We start from the raw sequence: 26,474 nt of genomic DNA, 5'->3' as shown, positions 1-26,474 counted from the left end.
GCTGAATGTGGCTCAGTTGTTAGTTCATATTTCAGTCTTGTTTCACATATTAATACATGTTGAAAATAGTAACTCTGAATCACAAACCTTATTTTAATACCAACAGTTTTATTTCCAAAATCATGAAACTTTCACACACTCAATTTCAGAAGTCGTTCTCCGCTCTGAACTCTAATCTTCCTAAACTAGACCACATTTGTGCTCACTCATCATCTCAGAGACAGCCCACTTTAAGATATTAAATCAAGACTGGCAGAGACCACAAGACAGTTATGCGTCTGTCATTATTGTGGTACGCTTGTAACCTCCTCAAATGCAACCAACACCATTGCACAATTAAAACTGGAACAACAACTCAACAACTCCCCTGTATTTATCCTAAACCTAAGACGCCAAGTTCTCATGTGGTCTCAGTAGTGGCTCTAAAATGTCTTCTTTTTGATGTTTGTCCTCACTTATAAAAACAGATATGGCTTTTTACCATGTCCGGTGTTTTGTGGAGTTGGTTTATCATATCGAGATGATGTGCCAGTACTTCAAATCGACATAGCTGCCTACAAAAGCTAGCTTGTAAAGATATACCTGTGTTTATTTGAACTCACTTGATATTTCCCAGTTTTATAACAGAAGTATGCACTAAACATGACTGTTATTATGATGTTATGTATTGTAGCTGTTGCGTTTTGTGATAGATAGTTATTAAACCCTGTTCCTAACTTTATTTATAACCCTGTTCGTAAACTTCATTCCTTTTAAAGACCAAATGTAGAAGACCATCCCTCTGGATCCAACTGTTAAGCTTGAAATCTAATAACAAATCTCACCGTTGCACCTGCAGGTTAAAACGAACACTGTATTCCCACTAACAATATAGTGTGAAACGGAGAGAGGCTGAGAAAACAAACCCACGACACAGACGCCACGACACAAACGCCTTAAACCACGACAGCGAGCCGTTATTAGTCGATTAGACACAGGAAATTATAGTGAAGTTAAAGGAAATGAACATCCCATAGGCTTTGTGTGGCATTAGAGAGCTGGGATAAAGTAAACACAACTAAGATCGAAATAAACCAACAACGCCACTGGAAATAAACCACAGAAATAAATATAGAAGTAAACATAAGGTATACAGGTAAGGTCACTGAAGGAGGAAAGAAAGAGCTGGGTTTCAAGTGACATAACAGCACTCGATAAGCCCATAATATTGAATACAGCGAAAACTGATATTGTTAAAATGCAGATCAGGTTAAGCGTTTATGAATTTATCTTTTCATGGCAAAACACAGGGTAATCAATAAAGAAAACTGGCTCTTGTCCATAGGCTGTTTATATAAATGGACATAGTTAACCTGCTAGCCACTGTGTAATTGTGAAGGAAGAGATTGCAGACCAGACAGTGAGTTGAAAGAAGTTTATCTGATCAGATGAATGAAGTTACAGACAGCGGGCACATGTGTTACGTTTCAAGGGAGTTTTTCCAGTACTTATAGCCCTAGAAAAGTACTATCTATAGAAGGCAGGTGCTATAAGGACTTAAACTCATTTTACATACTGTCCGTACAAGGTCATAAATGGATATACTGTTAGCTGTTTACAATAAGGTAGAATACGTCACTAAAAAGATGCTTACAGTCACTGAAAAAATGTATTACAAGGCCTCTTTTCAACCTGAAGGTGAATAGCTGTGTCATGCAACCAAAGGAGCAGGTTCCAGTGATATTTTAAAATAAGCATGTGTCACACTCTTACTGAGAAACCAGTTCACCTCAATGTTCGTAACACACAGTATTCAACACAAGAGTAAAACAATAAAACAAAAATCATGTTCTCACACTGCGTTCCAAATAGGAAGTGATCATGGGCTGCACTTCCGGCTCCATCGACTCTGGCTCCAGTTCACTTTACATTAGAAAACTGTTGCTCCTCTCAATTTGGTCTTAAAATGTTCTAAACTGTATTAAACTGCTCTACGTGATCCTGGGGTTTTTATTTTGCTATTTTGTCCATAACTCAATATATGAACATTAATAACAGACAAATCAGCTGCCTTCTTTTACAGAGGAAACAACAGGTTTGATTGACAGGAAATGACATTCTATTATGTTGGAAAATGCTTATTATTAAGTTATTTCTGTTTAGGTTTTGCGTCTTCAGTTTGTTACAGTTAAAACCCGCTATAACTTTGTTCAACAGATTTCATTTAAATTAGAGTCAATGACATATTTTCTTCATTACATCAAGATAAAGCAGTAGTTGTGCTATTTTGCATGGGGCTGCTGGTCTTGACAGTAAATAAGTTCTATAGGTCTACAGAGCCGCTTTAAAGACTCTAGAAAATCAGTGCAGTGTTGACTTGTTGTTGCACATAAACATAACATTTTTGACACAAATCGACCTACTTTATATAATATTTTAGTGCTAAAACTTTTCCCAAGTTCTCTATTGAAAGAAACGGGATTCTCACACAACTGGAAGTGCCACCACAAAGAAAGTCACATTTATGAAAAAAGTGGGCGGGGCAGAATAAGGTCTATAGTAAAGGAAGAATGAATTAAATAACCCTGAAATATTACTAGCAGTAAACCACAGGAAGAAACGTACCACGACCCATGACTGACCAGCTCAGTTCCCAGCTTCAACCAACGACATGACCAACCAGACCACCGGCTGAAACGAGCGTTCCCATGTTTTCTGTCACATAAAGACAATTTCAAAAAAAATAAACACAGGAAGGAAACTAGTTGCCATGAATAGCCAAACAAACACTGCACCAGGAAACAGGTAGAGTTTTCTTTTGATCACCATAATGTCCACCACCTGAGCCACTGTGGTTTGTCCTTGGCACTAGTCTGTGCTCTACTGGCTAAAACTGACATCATTTAATGTCATTTGTGTTTAGACAATGGTACATCTTGGACAAAAAATGCCACCTATAAATGTAGTTGTCATGAACACTATAAACAAAGGCTGAACAGGACACTTGTTACTTGTCTTGTTAAAGTTAAAATAAGGTTATCACTGAACTCTAAACCAGAAAAGTTACATATTGTCCTTTAAAGAGGTTGGGATTAAGCCCATCTACAACAGTCCACGTTTGGTAAAGAGCTGCCTCCTTTACATACTGGGACTTATCAGTTATATTGAGTTACAGTAAGTTATAATGTGCAAAAGACCTGAAGATAAGTGATGTGTGGGGTTTGTTTATACAGTATTTTAAGCATTATTTCCAGTAGCGCTCTCATTTCCTACATTCCTGTGTTCTGTGAAGCTGAGACACATATGTGCACACAGTCATAAATTATGATTGGAATGTGTCTTGGACTTCCTATGCATTGAGACTGGGTATACTGTAGTACCCATGATGATATTCTGACAAAGTGATGCCTGTAAGCAGAGGAGACTAAAACACTACTCAAATCCATGAAGAGACAGGCCCGGAAACTGGTTATAAAGTAAAGATGTGATACGCAGATATGTGCATTGAATTGGTAAGTGCCAAAATGGAAGGATTCATGTGCATGTGTTTATTTATATAAGAGCATATGTATATAAATGAGCAAAAATAAATACTGTACAATGAATATGAACTAATTAATAATGACAAAACACTGCAACAAATGAGTATTAACAAAAAAGTTCAAAAGTGGTTAAAAAGGACCAGCGTTGTCCATCGAGGGTTGGATTTTTATTTTAACTCATTTTTATTTCATTCCTTTTCATGGCTAAATTACTGTGAATGTATTTGTTAGACTCAAGTAGCTAATAACGTGTATGATCATATCCACTAGAGGTGCACATAATCTCTCAAAGATAAAACAGCCTAGTATATCAAAAGTTTCCAATACAGTGCCCATACAGTGTCCATGCTTTAAAGGAGCAATATGTAACTCTTCACTTGCTTGTCTCCATGGAGATGTTACAATAAGATACATTCTTACATTGAGCAGGCTCATCTCTCCACAGATCTGACTTGTATCCTGCCCTGGTGCAATAGAATAGAGGGTGGGCTTAAACCCATCTACATCTTAACAGTTTAGGCGGTCAGAGCTGCCTCCTTTACGTACTAGGATTATTTGACCAACAAGACCCAGTGCATGACTTAGCAGTAACCAACACCAGCACACACAATAGCACCATTAATATAACTCATTGGCATCTAAACAAGAGTGGTGTGAAAGGCATTGTTTAAAAGGACAGCTCATTGTGGCCAGCGTGTGTCCTGCTGAGACGGATACACAAGTCTCAGACACAAGGCCGAAGGAAATGGCTCTTTTTGAATTCTCCAAAACAAAAGAAAACAGCCCATTACAGACTGTCTGTGTGGGAGAGAAGACAGGCCAAAAGGGCAGCCTTGTCTTGTCTTTTGAAAGACGACTTAGTGCAGTGTGGACAGTGGGGCAAAGGGATAGGAGTTATTGGAGTGTTCATTTTTAGAACAGAATTGAATCAAACAGCAAATCTTAATCTAGTGAGAGTGGACGGCTTTCAGCTAATGCAATATCAGAGTGTCTGAAAAACAAAACAAAAACATGGCATTGGAATGTTGTTCTCTGATCAGAAACATATCTGGATATCTGGATTTTGAGTTATTTTGTATTTAGGGCTGTCTCCTTCTAAAAAGCTGAAAATACTTTCCAGGTAATATGTAATAATAATAAAGCAGTTTATGTTGCATTGTTCATTCACCTAGTGGTGGTAAGCTGTTACTGCAGCCACAGTTGTCCTGGAGTGGACTGACAGAAGTGAGGCTGTCAATCAATGCCATCGGCCCCTGCAACCACCACCAACACTCACGCACATATGCCACATTCATAGTGAGCAAGGTGGGAGAAGTGTCTTGCCAAAGGACACAACAACAGTATGTACTATAACCACTACTGCCCTACTGTGGCACCTGGCATTGTCAGTGGTCATCCATCCAAGGACTAATCACGCCCCACCCTGCTGAGCTTCCGGGATCAGACAAGATCTGGCATTCTGAAGGTTGTAACTTCCTTCCTCTCTTTAGTGTTTACAATTTGAGCAGAATAATGATAATGATTATGAAATAAAATACGTCCTCTACAAAACTGTGGTTTTAGCCATATTTGTTTTAGCCATATTTGTAAGGCTTCACTCCAGTCCTGCTTTCTAAACAAAAATGTTAATGCTAAGGTGTACTTAAAGGTACACTATGTAACTTTTCTGGTGGAGGAAGAAAATGGATGGATGGATCTACCACCTGCTTTTCTCCATGAAGATATTACTATGTCTGGAATGTTTCTTACTACAACCTGACACTTCCTCCATGTAAACAAGCAGCTGCAGCACATGTCAGATCTGTGAAGAGGCGACCCTGCTCACTGTTTTTCAAGGTGTTTTTGAGTAAACACCCATGATGATATAAATGATGAATAAACATGTTTAACACCAACATTCCAGACAAGGCAGTAACATCTTCATCAGGAAGTAGATCCCTGCCACAAACGTTGCACAGTGCACTACCACATAAAAGCAAATAGTTTTATCCGCTCAGTTAAACTTTAAGCTTATTCCGATAGTTTTACATTAATATTGGAAACTATTATTTTGAATACTGATCCTGTCTCCTCCAGCCTCTGTTTGATAAACCTCTTGGATGGCCTCCTGACTGTTGACACACTACACCCATGTCCAATTCATCTTCCACACCTGCTTCATTTTATCAGCCAAAAATGTCAACACTGATAAGAACCGTCATCCCGAAAAATATAAAACACTATGAAGAACTCACTTTAAATATCTCTATAAAAGAAATATTACTTCAGTATATCCAAACAAACCATAAATTCTAGCAAAGGTGGAATCAAGTCACATGCACAACACACTGTATCTGTTAAATGACTTCTACACAATCTTCCCCACGTATTTGAGCAAAATATGTCTTGTCCAAGTACAGATGTAAGTTGTTGTTAGCTTTACTGTGATGCCAAACACTGCTCTGATGCCTGAAAGTTGTGAAAAGCACTTATAAACTCCTCACAGTGAAAATTTAGGATGTTCTGAATGCATAAGGTAAGTGAGGAATAACTTTGGACCACTGCAAACCGTTTAAAATGAACAGTTTTTCATGTTTTAAGACAGTAAAAATCAAGTAGAGCGGCTTTAAATGTACTAAATATGCACTTACCACATTAAGGACTTTATATCTCCATGAATACAGCACTGAAGTCAAGAGATCCTGACATGGTACTTAGAATTCCAAGTATTTGCAAATCCACATGCTGCTCCCTTAAAATATTTGCCATTTTAAAACAAATTTAACAACATATCACCACAAGATCCCCCTACATAGACTGTTCATTTAACTTTGAGTGTTTTCTGTGCTACACAAACTTAAGTACTTGTGCAAAGAGGAGGAACTTTTATAGAACATTAAACATTCTCTGAAAATATCTAAATTCTTGGTAAGGAAACGGTTCCTTGAAATCCGCTCAAAGCTGCCCTCGGGCTGTCAGCTGATCTCATTGTTAAAGCAAATATGACATGCAAAAACTCGAGCTGTTGATGAGATATGATTTAGTTTCATTATTGTTGTTTTGGAGAATTTATTGCATGGCAGTAAACGTAGTCTGTGACATTTATGCGACATTTATGTGTGTTCAGAATTCCACTTGATCCTTGAATCAAAGCTGAATTACAACAGCTGAGCTCATTCTCTTCTGACTTTCTCTCAGTGTGTCTCAAGTTACACTGTGTTATGCAACTCTCTGTCAAGTGCGGCATCGTAAAGGCGCACTGTGTAACTTTTCCACCTGCTTGTCTCCATGGAGAATCTATTGCTTTGCCTGTAATGTTCCAGTGTATGTCTATAAACTGTATTTATTCATTTATAGGTGTTTTCATTGTTTCATTCTTTTACTGTGAATGGGCTCACATCTCCACAGATCTGACTCTAACTTGGATTACTGGCTTCATCTGGTTGTCTCCATGAAATAAATACGTTTAATGCCATACTGTGGAACATTCTAGGCAAATCAATGACAGATTTATGGAGACAAATAAGTGGTCGAACCTCTAAAGAAAACTGACATAGTGCATGTTTAAAGGAAGTGTATGCGTCCTACAGTCACAGGAGCAGACGGACGACACATTTCCTGATTGTCAGTAGGTTCTGGGGTTTAGGAAGTGACTATTGAGATCAGAGGGAATCCTTTTAGATATAAACCGACTGAATGTTTCAAAGCCTCTGAATGTTATTAACACATGCATTAAAGGTACATTATATAGGCCTGTCACGATGATGCGTTTTGAAGTGCGATATTTTGCTGAAGTAAAAGATAAACAATAAAACTGAAACCAAACCATAAAGGGACAATATTGTAAAGAATGTAACACTTAGGAAGTTAGTTTGTGTCTATAATGAGTCATAGAAATTCATAAATCAACCTTGTACAGCTCAAATCTCATCGTAGAACGGAACAATGACCAAAAGTTCCTCACTAATACAAAATAAAATACTAAATACTGACGCCCAAAAATCATTGTTCGATCTCTCATGTACTGAACAATAAGCTGATATAATATTTATCATTATGTCACTTTTCTGGTGTTTCTCTTGCTTGTCACCATGGAGAAGTTATTTCCACAGTACGGCATTAAATCTACTGATCTTACCGGTGCCACCAGGTTCAATCACAGGTCAAATCTGAGGAATGCCGATCCAAACAGACAGAATGCATGTTTCTGAGTCGTCTGTGTAATCCCTCAGTCGTCCAGGTATGATCCATGGTAAAAGAAAATCGCAAATCTGTCAAGTGTGGACTCTTTCCGCTTCCTGGGCACCTGCATCACCCAGGATCTCAAGTGGGAGCCGACCATCAGCTCCCTCATCAAGAAAGCCCAGCAGAGGATGTTCCACCTGCGGCAGCTGAGGAAACGCAAGCTGCCAGTCCAGATGATGGTGCAGTTTTACACGGCCATCATTGAGTCCATCCTCACCTCCTCCATCACTGTGTGGTTCGCTGGGGCCACTGCCAGGGACAGACAGAGACTGCAGCGCATTGTGCGCTCTGCTGAGAAGGTGATTGGCTGCAGCCTTCCATCTATACAGGACCTGTACGTCTCCAGGACTCGGGGGCGAGCAGGCCGTATAGCAGCTGACACCTCTCACCCTGGACATGGACTATTTGAGCCACTTCCCTCTGGCAGGAGGCTACGGTCCATTGGGACCAGAACCTCTCGCCATAAGAACAGTTTCTTCCCCTCTGCTGTTTGTCTCATGAACACTCTATAATATCGGCACTAAACTGGACACTTTATAACACCGGTCACTTTAATAAGCCACTTTGCACTGTTGTTCTGATGCTGCTATTGTACATATTTTTTTCCCTTTAAGTATTTCATTTGATTTTTTTAAGCATATCTTTTTAACTTTGTGCATGCTCTTATTTGTATTTGTATTTATTCAGTGTGTTTATGTTGCACTTTTTCACCGTATCAAGTTCCTAGTTTGTGAACTGTGTTCACAGACTATGGCAATAAAAGTCTTCTGATTCTGATTCTGATGAAGTGGACAAAAACGTTTCGCTGCTCATCCAAGTCGCTTCTTCAGTTGGTTTTCTTTTACTATGTTTTTGAGAATTAACACCTCATAAATGAAAAAAATGCCATGTTACAGTAAGGTTAAAGCGGCCATCTGTAATTAATAAGGTTACATCCAGGTTAAACTGTATCTGTGTGTGGTATTGTATTGTTGTCTAAGTGCTAGCGTCACAAGACTGAATGGAAGACAATGAGGACATTTTGGTGTGACCTAAAGTTTGGGAGATGTGATGTGGCTTATCTGAGCGATATTGTTGTCTGGAAGTGCAAGTGCTGCCAATGGAGGAAAACATGGAGAAACAAAACATGAACTCTGCCGTTTTAATCTGATTACAGCCTGTTACACCGGAGATGTTAATGATTCTTGGTGTGTACTGCAGACAGGAAATTAAAGAATGAATCACACCATTTAAGAATTACTTAACTGTTCCACCATTTGGAAAACTGACAAACTGCAAAACAAGCATTTTTCCAGAAACTAACAACTTCTTTCCTGTGTTGAGTCAAGTCAGTCCATCGGTGTCAGATGGACTGTTGCCATAGTGATGAATAATTATGCAACGAAAATGTTATATCTTTTAAATGGGAAAAATGCACAATATGTACGGACACTAGCAATATGAAAATACCAGGGTCATGTGGAGTGGGTTAATACGAACATTTTAAGACCAAAATGCAGGGCCGGTGCTAGCTTTCATGGGGCCCTAAGCTGAATTTGTCTCTGGGGCCCCCGACAGTGGATCCCTCCTGGCTCAGCTATTGGTGATTCACATTTGGCAACATTATGACTCTGCTCTCATCACCTCGAATTCTTGAGATTTTTCTTCGTTTCTGATGGTTTCATGTGTTCCAGTTTGCGACAGTGGGCTTGTATTTACATTATGTCGGGTCCTTGCTCCGGTGTAAACACATAGCTGCCCTCACCTCTGCCCGACTCAAAAACAAATGTAGCAGCAGCAGATATTTTGCTACTATAGATATAAAACAAATGTAATTGTTTTAGAGGAACATTTAGGCTGCTGTAAATACAACAGCGCTGTGTCCAATAAAACCTGATATTATTTTTTATAAGGGAACTTGGGGGCCCTCTGATGACCTTGGGGCCCTAAACAGCTGCTTAGTCTGTTTATAAGCTGAGCTGGCCCTGCCAAATTGACAAACTTGACAGCAGCAGTTACAGAGAGAAGGGCCGATTTACACTTTCTGATCATTTCAAAACTTCAGTCCTGCAAAATGGTTTTAGTATTAAAATTGCTTCTGTGTTGTTCTTGTGACTTTTCTGTAAAAATCCATAGTTGTTTTCCTGCATATGTTTAAAATAAGACTTGGTGTCTAAAATAAATTGCAGAGATAATACTCAAAACAGGGACATGTATAACATATTTTAAGGTAATGACAGTGATAAGGGACAAAACCATAGAAACTATAAGCAGTTGTTTTCTATATTCTGGGTTAACTATGTGCTCTAGAACAGGGTTTGTGACCTCTGTGACCTTAGGTTTTGTGGCCCCATGGCTCCGGGCCTCATGGTTAAGGGTCAGGCTTAGTAAGACTTTAAAAACATATCTACATTTATGGAAACAAACAGGTGATGCCAATATGTTTGTGCAAGAATGAATGCACGTTACATAAATTTTATACCATACCGTGGAACATTCCAAACGTCTCCAGATTGGCAGACCTCCTACTGGTAAAATTACATAGTGCATCTTTCGTAATGAATAGCCTATGTTTTTCATACTATGCTGGGTAGTAATTAGTAGGAGATACAGTAAGTGACGAAGCGCTCTCCTCTTTCAAATTCACACAGTGTGGAATGTTGGTTGACCCAGTGACCCAGTGAAGGCTGCACATGTTTAACCATTGATCTCTGTGTGGGTCATGTCTGATGTGGACATAAGTACTGTCGTTTCTCAATACAAATGTTTTCTTTAAAAAAACAAACAAAAAAAAAAAAAAACCCAAAAACCTAATGATAAACCCATTGACCCACAAACAAGAGAGAGTTACTACAAAGTTTTAATGAATGAGCTGCGGGTGGATGTCACTGACAACATGTTAACCACGACACAAATAAAATGAACACTTCATCAGAGACACTTCTATGTTTAGAAAGAGACATGTTTGTGTCTCAGTGCTAATGTTAATGCCATAGACTGTATAAAGAAGTGAGTGTGACATCACCACAGCGTTCAACTCCAGTTAAATGAAGCTCATCGAAGCTAAAAGTTATAACAGTGAATTTGGAGCCAAGTTCCATATTTGTATTTCTGACCGCGAGTATCATAGCAACCAAAGAGCCAATCTAAAGCAAGGCTGTTGAATGTAACCCTTTCCTGTTTGCATTGCTGGTTTAGCAGGGAGAGTGCTCTTAGTAAAACAAGTCTGACAGCAGCAGTTACAGAGAGGAGCCACAGTTTTTCAGTGTAAAATGAATTGGAGCCAGAGTCGATGGAGCTGAAAGTGCGCCCATGCTCACTTCATACTTGGAATGCGGCGCTATGTCCATTTATATTTACAGTCTATGATTTCAAGAGGCTCTGTGCACAACAGCATCCGGCAGCCTCGCTCTTAGCGTCATTACTTCCTGTCCATTTTGATCTCTATGGGGTTTTTACCGGGTCATGCTAAAATGAAATATAAATAAACACCACACAAATAAAACAAATACTTGACCAGAGGACACTTTTTGTGTTTTTCAAAAGAGACATGTTTATGTCTAAATGCTAACGCTAATGCTAATTTTGGGACTTAATAGATATTAAAACAACACCACAAACTGAAGTATTATACATTGAAAAACAATCAGATAGTCTTTATTTTAATTAATTTGAATTTTAAACGTTTTTGGTGTTTAATTCATATTTTACACTTTCAGTAAAAGTTAGCATAAGCTTTGAGACTTTGAGTTAGCTAGCATGGAACTGAGCGCAGAGACAATATGTTTTGAAGCCAAGACAAATTTCTAATCAAACACACACACATATATTGTCTACAGTCAGCTATTGGTAATCTTAATCATCTTCTGGCATTTTGTAAGACCCTCCCTCTAAATGTTCCAAACGCAACCTCGTCTAGACACCAAAATGTATTTAATCACAAAAGCCAAGTAAATACTGAAATATTCACTTATTGTTTTCAAGTTTTTCAGGTTATTGGTGCTTTTTGCCCAGTATACTTCTCAGAATTCCTCCAAATGCACCTAAACTTACACATAACTTAACTATGCTCTGATAAACATGACCTTATCAGTCAAGAGGAAGTGGAATAAAATAGATAGGATTATATTTTCTTAAGCATATCACCGGGGGAGTTCTCTTAAAGTTCACATAGCAGAGTTACACCTTAAAACTAGTAGATTTTTTTTGTTTTTACCAAGTGAACTGCTGTCTTAGTATTACATGTCAAAGAGTCTTTTAAGTTAAGAAATTCCATGTGTGAAAATGACTGCATGATACTGCGAGTCATAATATTGTTCACTGCTCCCCATCGACTTAACCATTGGAGTCTTTTCGATGGGATGGATGGGTGTGGCCCCAAATATTCCTTGCTCCATCTTAACACCTTCTACTCCCCCTTTACGTCGTCAACACTATATTGATTTATTATTCTGTTGTTAATTTTTTGAAAGATTGTTTGTTGTGATGCTGCCTGAAATATGAAACAGAAACAGTTTGCCTACTTCACAAACACAATATGAGACATTTAGTGGCTGAAATGTTCCACACTATGGCATTTCACTGAAGTATCTTGCATTTATTCAATAACAGCTATATCTATTGCTCAAAAAAAGAAAAAAAACTTGAAAAAGATGCATCGATACAGTGAGCAGGGTCCTCGCTCCACAGATCTGATAAATAACTTGACTCATAAGTTGAATGCTATATTGTGAAACATTCCTGACGTGGAGACAAGCAGGTGGTAAAATGAAGGACATTATGAAAAAAGAATATGGAGATAATAAAACATTTTAAAAGGTGACAAAGTTTACTCTCTCAATGAGGCTATAAAGTGATACTATATTTACTTTGACCCAGGGCCGGCACCAGGGAGGGGAAGATTTTCGCCTCACTTTCATTGCACACCTTAACTAAAAATGTTCAAATGGCAACCAAAGAGTGTTCAAAATGACAAAATGACACTACAATAAAAATAAAAGAATTCCATAGGTTTTATAAATGGGGCTTCATAGTTGGGGACTGCAGAAGCTTGCTGGTTTTGTTGATGATGGATAATATGTTGTACCAGGCAACAGTACAAATCTGAAATCTGTAGGAGCCTATTTCTTCAGCTAGCAACTGGGCCTCATCTCTGGTCGTGGCATCATTAGTTTTATCTCTTACTTCAATCAAAGCCAGTCACACTTTCTGGATGGAGATGGAGGGGCTCAATACTGTTTAATCTACTCTCCCATCTTGTTTCTGACCAAGACTTGAGCGTAAGACTAACATGCTGCTTAAGAATAGCGCACCTTTGGGTGGCAGCAGAAAAGAGGTTGTATATCTTTTGAACAATACCAAAAAAAACTGATGGCTTCCACTGACTGTTTTGCTGCATCTGCAACCATCAGGTTAATGGTGTGGGTTCCGCATGGTACAATAAAGTGCCCTACACTTTCTTTCCAGCAACCTTGCCTGAACACCTTTGTTTTTTCCCTTCATATTTGAGCCATTGTCATAAGACCGGCCCCTACAATTTAGCAAAACGGATGCCATGGTCTTCAAGGTTGTTTAAGATTAGAGTAGACAGTCCGAGGCCAGGAGTATCCAGTGCAGGCAAAAAACCAAGGACGTGTTCTTTTATGTCTGGTGTGGATGTCAAGCTGATTATCCTTAAAATAACTGACAGCTGTTCCTGGTGACTGATATCAGGAGTGCAATCCATGATTATTGAAAATATTTAGATTCTTTGATTTCTATGACAATGCTGTTAAGGATTTTTCTGGTGATACAGCCAATCAGTTCATTTTGGATTGTTTTCCCCAGATTCCCCAGGTTGTGTGACTTTCACCAGAAGAAATGTGCCTAACGTGTTCCTGTAGAACGGGGTCAAACATTGGAAGAAGTTCAACCTCGTTCAAAAAATTCCCATTGCTTGGGGTATTCAGTTTATCCCCTTAAACCAAGGTTTCACGCTGCTAAGGACTGAATAATTGCCACTAAACGATAAGTACCTGTTTCCATCTGTTTTGTTCAGCCTGTAGCAGCTCCATCTCAGTTTTGTCAATAGTTTTTCTACTCTTCATCTTGGCTTGGCTTGTCTCATGTGATTTCAAAATTGCCCCAATGTTCACCCAATCTCTCTGGCCATCTTTGTTGATTCTAGATGTTTTTTGGAGAACATCTATGATGCAGTTTACTGCAGTTTACTGATGCAGTTTACTGCTTCTGCTGTAAGCAGAAGCAGTAAACTGCATCATTTTGGACCCAATACACAAGCCATGTGCATTTGATTTGCTCTCCATTGGCAAGTTGTCGAAAAGTGTAATGATGATTAAAACTCCTGTTTAAGGCTGATTTTGGAAAGTCATAGTTTATGGTTGTTTGAAGTGGTCCTCTCCACACTAAATCAGTTCTTATTTGGTCTGATAGTTTATTTGGCCACAGTGCGGGATCAATTGGACTGCATGGTGGACATGTTGAGCCTGAAGGCTGCTCTTCTTCTGATGTCCCATTTGAAGCTTTTGGAGCAAAAAATACATAATTTTAGCAATAGCAAGCAACACCATTTGAAACAGTCACCACGGTTACAAGTTTCAAATTCCATTTGATTATTAATTTTAACCTACCATCAGCAGCACTGCTATCCTCTAAAGAAGGAGTAATGTGGGTTTCTTCTGCAGCTTTCTTCTGCATCAAAAAAGAATAAAAAAAAAACCATGTCACCAATAATTCAGAAATAAAAATAACAAAACGCTCCTAACTGGGTAAAGTGTGTGGTCATTGTGAGCATAAAAACAGCAGACAAATACATGTTAGTTTACTTACCAATAACAATGGCATCAGCTTCACCTGATACCAGAATTAACATTTAAAAGTTACTAATGTGTACACATACATTTCTTAAGTAATAAGTTATTATCACCAGGCATTACCAGCTTCAGCATCTTCAGCAGCATCTTGAGATGTGGATGTCACTTCATCTCCAATTGTGAAGAACTTGTCTAAACAGCCTTTGCAGGAAAAAAACAAAAACATATAACAGTCACACAGACTAAATGTAAATCCAAATTCCTGAATAATGACAATAATGATGATTATTATATATAATTATAGGCTTTATCACAGACAAAAAAAAAAAATAAAAAAAAAATACAGGTGCAGGAAGAGGCAAAAAGCCCAAATATTAACCTTATGAATACATAAAATTCAACACTGTGGTGGTGCATTGGATAAAAAATGACATTTATGCAACTTAAAAAGTGAATTCAAACATGGATTAAAATTCAATAAAACATCCAACAATTGAAATATTATTAAACATTATACTGAAATATCAAACATTTCCTTAAAACTCTTTTTAAATAAAGTTTCTGCCATCACGAGCCACATGGCTCTAGACTTTACAGCCTCTGGATCACAGGCAATGAGTATTGTATCTATGAATCTGCATTCATTTTAAGTAAATGTGAAATTTTAGGGATAGGGATTATAATTATTTAATAATTATATATAGTTTATAAACGGCATTGAATAAGACTGTTATTAACCGTGGCTTTATTATGCTGCTCAGGTCTTCTACAAATGTGAAAGAGCGGTGTCCCCTTAGCTCCATGCCCAGGCTCTCTCGATAATTTAGCCGAGCAATGTAGCACCAAACACCACAGCGACAGTGAGACAGCAACCCGGGCCTTAGCCTGGGTCTAATGTAAAGAGATGCACAACAGCAGATCTGACGCTAACTGGCTAACAACAATATCCTACACACACACAATTTACAGGCAGGAAACACGATCATGAAAATGTTATGTTTCATAACGACGCATGACTTTCACTACTGAGAAGAAGACTGTGCGGTCGGTCACAAACACAGTAACACCACCTTGCACTGGGTCTGGGCTGGGCCTGGGCTGGGCCCCGCTGCCTGTACACCTGCTGCTGCGATGGTATGCTAAGTGCTAATAGCATGTTGACATTCTCGAGATAGCGGTGGGTGGTGACATTGTGAATTAAAATGACAATAACGTAACTTGTCACATTTACAATTCATTAACCTCTTTGTAAGATTCACTCAACATTACTTCTAGATTGATGTTTCTTCTCTTCTTCTTTTTTCTTCTTTTTCCGCTTCTACCCGACGGGTAGATTCGTTTCAACATGATGAAAACGAACTCGGAACAGTCGGGCACAATACCATTACATTATGCATTTGTTTACTTCACACTCGTGCTCGCTTACAATAAAGTTGGTAACTTTGTAAGATCAGGTGTAGCATCATTCAGTTGGTTGCCAGATTGTGAATACAAATACATCATGCGTGCACTACGGAGTGCACTTACTGCGCTACAGCGGAGATTCGTCAGTAGTGCGTACTGCGTGCGTACTAAATGCAATGTATATTGTGGGGGTTGCCAGATTGGGGTCCCTCTTGAGGCCTCGGGGCCCTAAGTGGCCGCTTATTTCGCTTATAGGCTGGGCCGGCCCTGCTGGAACCATATCCTGTCTCCCAGATTTGAGTTGGGTTTGATTGGCAAGTGGATTAATCAGAGTATGGTACATTTATTTCCAAATAAACATAGTGGCTTAGATGTAAAAAAGGTAGAAAAAATAACGCAAAGGGTGAAGTAACATCGCACATTTTTGCAGAATCAACATGACCATGAGACCAAACCATTTATCTGCACTGGCTACAATCGTCACAGATGATGTTTTTATTTTGCTCTGCTATTAAAATAAATGGGACAGATGTTTAATATTAGTAGCAGGCTGTGTGCATACAATTCTAAACATGTCACTCCTGGAAAGGTCTATAGGATTGAAAATACCAAAACATGCACAATAAGTAAAATCCTCCAGCTAATGTTGTCCTGACCAGTGGCGGAATTCGCAGTTTAAGGGCCCTAAGCGAGTTTGGGTATGTATTTCATTTGAAAGGCCCTGCCCCATGTGTGAAGACCCTGGTATGTGCAGTGGACATGTGCAACTCCAGAGAAGAGTGCCAGTGGCTACTGTTAGAACTTTTGCAAATTGGATTGATGCTCAAATTAGTTTTGTTTAAAGTTATATTCATTAGATTTGAATAAAGTCCTATATTAAAAAAATGAATATGTGTTTATGAATGTACTATACTGCAATATTACACCAATGCAAAATAATACATATACAAATACAAAACATATCTACTTCCCAAAATTAACTAGGACCAGATTATTGTTTTTGCACATTGCAAAAATATCATACATAATTCTGTTTCTAAAAGCTCCAGTTATGACCTTTAATGACTTTTTCATACTGAATCAGAGGCATCTAAATTCTGATGTAAAACCAGGACAAATGTGCTGTAGACAATTTACACTTAATAAAGATTGTGGACTTAAAACAAGGAACACTTGGGCTCCATATGAGGATAAACTCTCTGTCACTGATTGTGAGGTTTTCACCCTGCAGTTTTCATCCTTAACTGGGGAAGGAGACTCTGTTTGCATCTGAACACATGACACCACATTACAGACACATGTAGCATGTAGCTAATTTGCATATCAATATACACAAACTGATGTTGTGTTCAACTTTTTAAATGTGCTTTTTTGTTTGCCTCATTCATTTCCCCTTCAGTCTCACTTGTGCTGAACACAGAGGAGTCAGAGGAGGAGTGAGAGGAGTGTGTGTGAGGGTGTGTGTGTGCACCCTGTGCTGCTCACAGTGCCGCTCGCTTGTGCCGCTCGCTGTGCCGCTCGCTGTGCCGCTCGCTGTGCCGCTCGCTGTGCCGCTCGCTGTGCCGCTCGCTGTGCCGCTCGCTGTGCCGCTCGCTGTGCCGCTCGCTGTGCCGCTCACAGTGTGTAAGACACATGGAGAGAGTGAGGTGTGAGTCACATCCAAATGAATGAATGCATTTTTCAGTAATGCTACTTTACTGTGCATTAGGTTTAGTAACTTGTCCTGTCCCTGAAATCTGAGGTCTGGGCCATTGGTGGCCCTGAAGATCAGTTGTTTAGGGGCCCCTCCAGGGTAGGGGGCCCTAGCAGCTGTCTACTTTTGCCTAATGGTAGCACTGCCCCTGGGCCGGATCAAGCGACAAGATCATGGAGGTGGGCCCCGGAGCACTGAACTGTGGAGCTCCCTGCTCCTGATGAGGTGCCCCAGCGTCATTGAAGGATGGGTCAAATGCAGAGGATAAATATGCCTTCAGGGTTAACAAAGTGTATCTTAACTGCAGCCTTGTACATCTTGAGTAATATTATGCTGAAGGTAGTTGAGTAAAACTCTTAATACAGTACATGTATCCAGCCCTGTTTACACTTACACTACATGTGTATAACTGTTTTCCGTCTTTCTTTCCTTCTTTTCCCACCTTGTCAGATAAGATCAGATGATCTTGTTCACGTGCCTGTCACCCTACACACTGACTCCATGTATGTGTGACCTGTACATGTTTTGATGACCCTGCATTTGCCTAATCCTCATTATTCTCATCATGTCACTGAGCTCACACGGAGCCTTCTGTTTTCTCATTAACTACTTTTTCTGCACTTTTGCCAAATCAAGCACAAATGTGATATAAATATATAACAGTGTGTTTTATTTATTTATAAAAGTGAGGCATTTCAGGAGTGCTCAAACAAATTCTTTAGTGATAAACATATATATATATGAATAGTACAAAAACATGGCTCAATAGAGAATACTGACGGCAGCAAAGGGTTTAAGTCACAATTCAAACACATGAGAAAAGAATAAGGCTGAGAACTCAAAGGTGCAAGTGATGCTCCAGACGCAGAATAAACAGATTTTTTTCATTATATTTTTTTTAAACTAAAAGTCCAGTTGAGTAAGATGGACACATTTTCACATACAAAGTTTGGAAAAAACAAAACACTTATGTAACTTATGTTTTGCCTGCATTTAAAAGTTGAGTGACAGTAGTTTAGATGTAAAAATATATATATATGGGAAAATGTGGTAGTTTACAATTAAAAAAACAAAAAAATTAAAATCACCAACACATTTTAGAATTTTTGTTCTAATATTGTAAGCTGTTGTTTGAATATTTTACTGTCCCAGATTTCACTTACACCCTTTTGACCTTCACCCATTGAACAAAACACTTCATAAAACAATAACACAAATGGCCCTAAATTCAATGTATTTTACAAGATCATATAGATATGTACAATATGGCAGAGGAGTGGTTATTTTGAGGTCATTTCAACAGTTGTGGCGTCGTTTCCCCCGTTCACATCATAGTCTCCGATGGGGCCGCTCACCAGGACTTTCATGCGCTCTGGAAAATCGTCAAATTTGGGATAAAGGAGGAAGTCGTAGATTAAAGCCGCCGCCACGCCTCCGCACATGGGACCCACCCAGTACACCTGTGAAAGTAACTCACTGTTATTACTGTAGTCAACAAATACAAGCATCTTTTGTGTAGAAAGGTTTACTATTTGGGCTACGAACGCCTCCCTGATATGAAAATATGGTAGTAGTATAGGTGGGAGAGGACATTCTTGTTTCTAGATTACTCAAACCTACCAGACAAATGACTACTTGAATAGTGATACTGCTTTGATACCATACAAACATCATGTTAAAGGTGACTGGGGTCTGTTAGGATGCATTCACGCTTGGACAAACATCAGGTTAACATAGGGATTAAACAGGGACTGAACCTAGAACTAAACTTGGGCTAAACCAAGTCTTAATATGGATTAAATTGGGGTAAAACCAGGATGAAATGAGTACAAGTGTGAACAGAGTTACATTACGTAGCTACAGAGTGCATTACCTGTTATTGTGAGCTGCTGTGTTAGACTATTTCTCTATTTTTCTATTTAAGTGACTAGATTTGGCAAAAGTGCTACTTGGTGTGAAACATTTGACAGGTAAAAGAAAACATTATTAAAATCTCTCTTACCCAGTGGTTTGTGAAATTGTTGAGGATCACAGCTGGCCCAAAGGAGCGTGCCGGGTTGATACCACATCCCGTGTAGCTAATCTATTAAAACACACATAAAAATCTCATAAACATCTCTTAGCGCTTCTTGGCTAACAACACTACCACTACCACCACAGTATCTGGCAGTGAAAGTTAAGTAAACATGACCGGGGGGCCACTCACCGCTGCTAGATGGCCCAAGCACACGGACAGGCCAATGGCTAAGGGCGCAGACCCGGTGACATCACGCCTCCTTTTATCAGTCACTGCGATGACACACAGGACTAACTGGAAGGTTGCCAGCAGCTCGATGCCCACGCCTTGACTGGGAGTTATTTTGTTCAGCTAAAAAAAAACAACAGCAGAACCAAAACAAGTTAGAAGTCTGCAGTGTGCACTTGTAACCACCAAGGGACAGAGTATGCACTGTGTTGCAATTTGGATTCATGTAACTTTTATCCCTTTTATCCATGGATTTTGAGGAATGACGGAGAACTAGGACCATTGCCATAGCGATTAAACAAAATATGATATCTTTTGAATAGGAAAAAGCACTCAGAATGTTGCGTATAACAGGAACCCACATTTATTTTGCTATTGATTAAGAATATTTTGCAACTTTTTGAGCTTTTCTTGGTGATTTCTGCACACACACGCACACAGATAAACAAAAATATTCTAAACTTCTATCAAATCCTGGCTAATATTTCATAGGTTTCAACTTTCTGATTATAGATGCCATTTTGGGTACTTTCACTCACTCATAAGACATGATATTTTGTTTTGAATGGTTAATCGCTATGGCAACGTTGCTAATTACTCCCTGAAACTCATGGATAATAAGTAGCAATGCACAGAACCCAGCGCGCTACATTAGACAAACTTTCCTGACTGCAAAAACTTAACAATACAAGAAAAACACTTACAGAATTCAGGCCCAAGGAATCCGTCGTGCTCGGTTTGGTCCCGTAGACGATCCCGCTGGCCAACGCCGACCCCAACATCTGCGCAATGATGTACATGACCGCTTTGAAGACGCTTATCTGGCAACTCGCGAGCATCCCCAACGTGACGGCGGGATTCAGGTGCGCCCCGCTAATGTGCCCCAAACTCTGTGCCAGGGTCGCGATGGCCAACCCGAACCCCAGTGCCACCTTCACCTCCTGGTCTGGATTGGCGTTGTTGGTGTTGCCTATAGCCGTGGATAAGCTGAGGAATATAAAAAGTGTCATGCCCACCAGCTCGGCTAAAACTGCCCTCCAGAAATCCTTGCTCTTGAACTCTCTCATGGTGGCCTCTGGATGTGGTTGTGGGGTGCTGAGGAGACTTCTGTGTACTGACAAACAGCTAGTGCATATATAGGGTTTCTGTTGATAATGGACAAGGGGCGGGCTTTCCAAAAAAAAAAAAAAGAAAAAAAAGAAACTGAAAAAAGGCCACTGTGAATTAATGAGAAATCCAAAAGCATGTGTCTGGCATGTGCCCCTCCTCTTTTGGGCCCCCCTCCCTCTCTCACATCCTACTGGTCCTTGTGCGTGTGTGGGAAGGCCCTCCCTGCACCAGCCTTACTCTTTGGACTCTCGGGAGTAATCAAATTGGACTCGGAATAGCAGTGGTGGAACAAGTATTCAATTTCTTTTCTTGAAGGGTAAAGAAGTAAAAACTAAGGAGAGGAGGTGTGATGAAAATTTTACCTAGAAATATGAATTATTATATGTACTTACGGATAAAAACTGACACTTTTTGGGCTCTTTGAGAAACAAAACTTGAAACACAACTCAAAAATATAACAAAACATGAATGAACATGATGATAAAAAGATACCAACGATGTTACTACCATCACTTTAAAGTGGCATTCCCCTGTACGGCAAGGCAGACCTGTGAAAGAAAGATGACCCCACTCGCATTATAAATGTGTGTTGTTCTTAAGCAATACAACTCCAGCGCTTGAATAAATGCTAGATATGTGAAGCACTGTGGAGCATTCAGACCCGCCCAGCATAAAAGTCCCATAGTGCACCTTTAATCATCCTCCCACCACTGTTACTAACGCATTTGATACATTCCAAATAACAAAAATAAATATCATGTGTCTCTGTGACTGTTTATGGCTCTTCAAACACGTTCCAGTAATGATAGTATGAATCAGACTGACTGAGAGGAGATAAGGCTGAGAGGGTAGCTGACACCTCCCTGTTTTGTGCATTCAGTGACGCTAATTCTCGCACTGCACTCTGGAGCCTTTACGAGACCACCCAAAAACTATTGTGCACGTGCCATTGTCCTGAAACCTCCAGCACTGCAGGGGGGCCGGCACAAAGGGATATGTGAGGTATAGAGGAGAACGTTTGAGATGAGTAAAGTTGTGGACTGTTAAAGTGCACTGTGTAACTTTTCTGGTGGAGGCTCTACAGTAAGCTTGTCTCTATGGAAATGTCATTGCTTTGACCGGAATGTTCCGCAGTATAGCATTAAACGTATCTATATTATAAACGTCCATTGTTATTGTGAGCAGTGAAGTTGTAGAATCTTAATTCACACACACATTCATACACCAGTGTACACAGACACTGGGGGCGAGGTGGGTTAAGTGTCTCGCCCAAGGACACAACAACATCATTCATCTGTGGGAGCTGGAATCACACCACCAACCTGTGGGTCAGTGGACAAATGCTCTACTAACTGAGCCACTGTCAGTTTGTCGAGCTACTGAGCTACTGTTCCACAAAACATGGGATTACTGACATACTGCTCCAGACAAAGCAATAACATCTCCCTGGAGGAAGGCAGATGGCAGCCCCTCCACCAGAAAAGTTGCATATATTGTATTTGCATTTTTTATTTCATGCAAAACTTCCTGCTACTTGGGAAAGACTATCTGACATAAAGCTGCCAAATGGAAATTTCAACCAATTCAACCAATAACAAATTGTTTTTTTTGTTTGTTTGTTTGTTTTTTATTTTACTTCCTGGTTGGACATGGACAGCAGATGTGACATACATAGAGGCAATTCTATAACTGTTACCTAGCAACTACAATGTTTAAATGGACACAGCTAACCTGTTAGCTGCTAGCTTCAAAATACGATGTGAGCATGTGTGCGCTTCTGGCTCTATCGACTCTGGCTCCAATTCACTCTCCTGCAAGAGCAGTGGTTCTTAACCTGGGTTCGATCAAACCTAGGGGTTCGGTGAGTCAGTCTCAGGGGTTCGGCGGAGGTCAAGACATGCACCAGACTCATATGATTCGCGGACTGGAGTGTCTCCAGAAGCTGGTCATGTCCTAATTAAACAAATGCACCCTTTGATGTGCCTATCGAAGTACCTGCCTGACTTAAATGAGCCGTTCGAATGGCATAAAAAAATAAAACGACATAAAAACGAAGAAAAGGAACAGACTTTGCTGTGAAAATGACATGAGACTGGCCAAGGGGAAGCCCTGCATTTCTGAACTGGTCACACTGATTTGCAGTAAATATTCATTATTATTGTAGCCTGATGGAAATTAGGTGATGGGTGTGTGTTAAAAAGTTAAAAATAATAAGTAGCATAAATACAATAAGTTCATTATTATAATACATAAGGTTAAAAATTTAAATAATTTCAGTGTGGTAGTGTTAAAAAAGGTCATGTCTTTGTGAAAAGGTATGTATGTCATTTGTTGTGAGTTTATGCATTGTATTGGTTTTATTCTTTGAACACAGTGATGTTAATGCACGATTCATTTTATGCACCAGTAAAACATACATATGTCTTGAATTTGAAAAAAAAAAAAAAGTTTTATTTTTCAATAAAGAAGGGTTCGGTGAATGTGCATTTGAAACTGATGGGGTTCAGTACCTCCAACAAGGTTAAGAACCACTGTGCTAGAGTTAGCAACAGGTTTGATTGACAACATTGCTAAGTGCCTGCTCCCTGCTAAACCAGAGGTGCAGGCAGCTCCAATTGGCTCTTTGGTTGCTATGATACTCGTGATCGGAATTCCATGGTCAGCTCCAAATTCGGCATTATAACTGCCTCGATGAGCTTCATTTGACTGGAGTCGTACGCTGTGGGTGACGTCAGACGTCCACTTCTTCATACAGTCTATTAACCAAACATTATGGTTGATTAAATTGCATAGTTACATTTAGATTAAATTAGATTTTTAAAAATACACGACAACACCTTCATTTTGTTTAATCTGTCAGAAAAAAGTGGTATAACATTTCAGATCTCAGCACTACCTCCTGTATTTTTTATTTTTTTTCAAGTAGTTGCCCCTTTGATAAATATTTACCACGGATACTATCCCACCAAATACACAAATACAGATGCACTTCAAACGTAACATAGAACTTTTACAGGAATCTAAAATTGGCAAAACTAATCAACATAAGATTCATTTTAAATAACGCCATTTTTTGCAGGGAAGTAAGGCAAAGGTAGTGGCAGCACTTAGAGCGAGCGTGTAACTGCAGTTATCTTGGAGGCCTGGGAAATGAATTGCTTGTTGCACCTGGGGAGTGTAAATTCAACAGCCAGGACACAAACGAGTGTGTTTCAAATCAAATGTATCCTTGTATTAGAAAGAAATACAAGTTTATCTCAGTGGCTACAATTTGGATTCAAGAATTTGGTCTGAAGAGATTGTATTATTTTGTGCTAAAATATAATAAATGAAATAATAAATAAAGGTAAGTCTATTTGTACAGCACAATTCATACACAAAGTAATTCAAAGTGCTTTACACAATAAGGACATTAAAATCACAATACAACAAATCAAAACACAAATAATCACTAATAATCTTCATAAAATTAACATTAAAACAGAAGAGTGCAGAATAAAAACCTTTCAGTCATATTCAGAGCTAAACAGAACTGTTTTGAGCCTGGATTTAAACATTGTCAAAGTAGAGGCTTATCTCACATCTTCAGGAAGAATGTTCCAGGTTTTAGCTGCATAAAACTGAAACACTGATTCTCCATGTTTAGTCCTGACTCTGGGACCAGCAGGAGGCCGGTCCCTGAAGTCCTCAGAGTGTGAGATGGTTCATGTGGCTCTAACATGTGGGAGATGTTCTTTGGTGCTGGTCCATGTAGAGACTTGTTACAAGCAGAGCTGCTTTAAAGTCTATTCTCTGAGCCACAGGAGCCAGAGACCTGAGTAAAGGACTTATAAACCCTTTTTAACTCTAGTTACATGCTGATCTTCAGATGATGCTTTTTTTTTTTAATGTCAGTGCGTTTAGACTTTTGTATTTCTCAGAGCACAGCACTGCAGTAAGGATCTAACAGGCAAGCCAGTTTATCTTCAGTATAGGCGACAGTAGCTCAGAGGGTTTCTCCACTGATCTGAAGGATGACGGTTCGAGTCTCACTCTCGACCTAAACATTATTGTTAGAGTGGTTGGCGGTGCGATTCCAGGTCCTGTGTTGTGTGCTTCGGCAAGACACTTAACCCACCTCACCCTCAGTGTCTGTGTACACTCGTGTATGGATGTGTGTGTGTGAATCGGTGAGTGGTATTTTGATGTAAAGGGCTTTTTAAGTGCCTTGAAGGTGGCGCTATATAAAATGACTATTCAACTTTTGTACTGATTTTAAAGATTTGGTTGTAGCACATTTTCCCTTGTAGTTGGGCAAAATTAGTTTTCGCCCAGTATATCATGTGTAAACAGCTCAGTTTGAAAGCAAAGTAAGTCAGAAGTGTACGACCTGCATCTAATTCTAAAACATTTTCTTGTCAGTGTGTGGTTAGCATGCTAGTTATTGTTAGCATTAGTGGAAGGCAAAACTGAATAATGCTATGAATGTGCAAGGTAGTAAGGAATAACTTTTGACCACTGCAACATTTGTAAGACAGAAAACATCTGGATGGCTAAATGGACAGGCTCCTCAGAACACGTTTTTTATGTCTCTATTCTCTAAATGTCTATATTGTCTTTTATTATTGCACTTTGTAATATTACTTACTTAAAGAACAGCTCCGACAGTTACAACGCTCATTTCCACCAGCTTACAAAACTCAGCTGTGACTACGACATTATGCAACAACTATTTGTGTCCCAGAACTACAATCTGCCCTAGTGCGAGACCACAGCACTCCTCAAGAGCTCAAAATGAACAGACGCATTGTATTTTGTATTTTACATTGACCTTGAGTGTCTTGAAAGACGCCTCACATAAAATGTATTATTTCTGTGAGTTTAATTTGGTGCTGTATATCTCAGAGTCACTAGTTCTAATCACTTACATTAAGACCAATAACCAGTGTGAATGAATGGTGTGTACCAGGCGACTGCTACTGGGACATGTCCCACCTCCAACTCAAAAAAAAGTGTGATGTAACTCAAGAATAAGATCAAGAATGACAAGAAAAGCCGAGACGACACTGAATCGTCCATCTATATTTGCAACTGAAACAAAATATCTCAAAAAGAGCCATATGTGAATCATGTTAATGTTAAGATCCAATGGTCTAATTTAAATGCAACAAGATTAAAGTCACAATTGAAAATGTATGGAGTCCAAGAGCATTGATTTTGACATCTCAGTCCCTTTTTGAAAGATGTCACCAGAACCTTCTTCTGATGCTGTCCCTCAGAAACTGTATATTTATGTCACCACAAGTGACTCAAGGAGTGACAAACAAACAAGGAAGGTTTCAAGTTTTAAGACATCTGACTTTCATCTGAGAGACTTCAGATCCCTCAGAGGTAAAGTTAGATGCACAAAACTTCAAAATCCAGCTCAAAGAAAGTATTTAGAAAGGGTTTAAAGAACTAAAAAGCCCTGATACCCCTTCTTTTGGTCCATATTTCAAATAAACTCC

At 39.3% G+C, this 26,474-nt stretch overlaps 1 protein-coding gene across 1 annotated transcript; it reads right to left on the bottom strand.

The window, feature by feature from the left end:
- Positions 1 to 18,280: 18,280 nt before the first annotated feature.
- Positions 18,281 to 21,007, bottom strand: LOC117385204 (aquaporin FA-CHIP-like). The gene is made up of 4 exons (XM_033982473.2): positions 20,583 to 21,007; positions 19,840 to 20,001; positions 19,636 to 19,716; positions 18,281 to 19,093 (listed from the first exon to the last, which is right to left on the bottom strand). Exons 1-4 carry the CDS (start codon positions 20,943 to 20,945, stop codon positions 18,914 to 18,916), a joined length of 786 nt encoding a protein of 261 aa, XP_033838364.1. The 5' UTR covers positions 20,946 to 21,007; the 3' UTR covers positions 18,281 to 18,913.
- Between the last annotated feature and the right edge of the window lie 5,467 nt (positions 21,008 to 26,474).

This window comes from Periophthalmus magnuspinnatus, chromosome 17, assembly GCF_009829125.3.
Source record: "Periophthalmus magnuspinnatus isolate fPerMag1 chromosome 17, fPerMag1.2.pri, whole genome shotgun sequence".
Taxonomy (NCBI): Eukaryota; Metazoa; Chordata; class Actinopteri; order Gobiiformes; family Gobiidae; genus Periophthalmus; species Periophthalmus magnuspinnatus.
The sequence above is the reverse complement of the archived record's forward strand: the minus strand, read 5'-3'. Positions and strand labels throughout refer to the sequence as shown.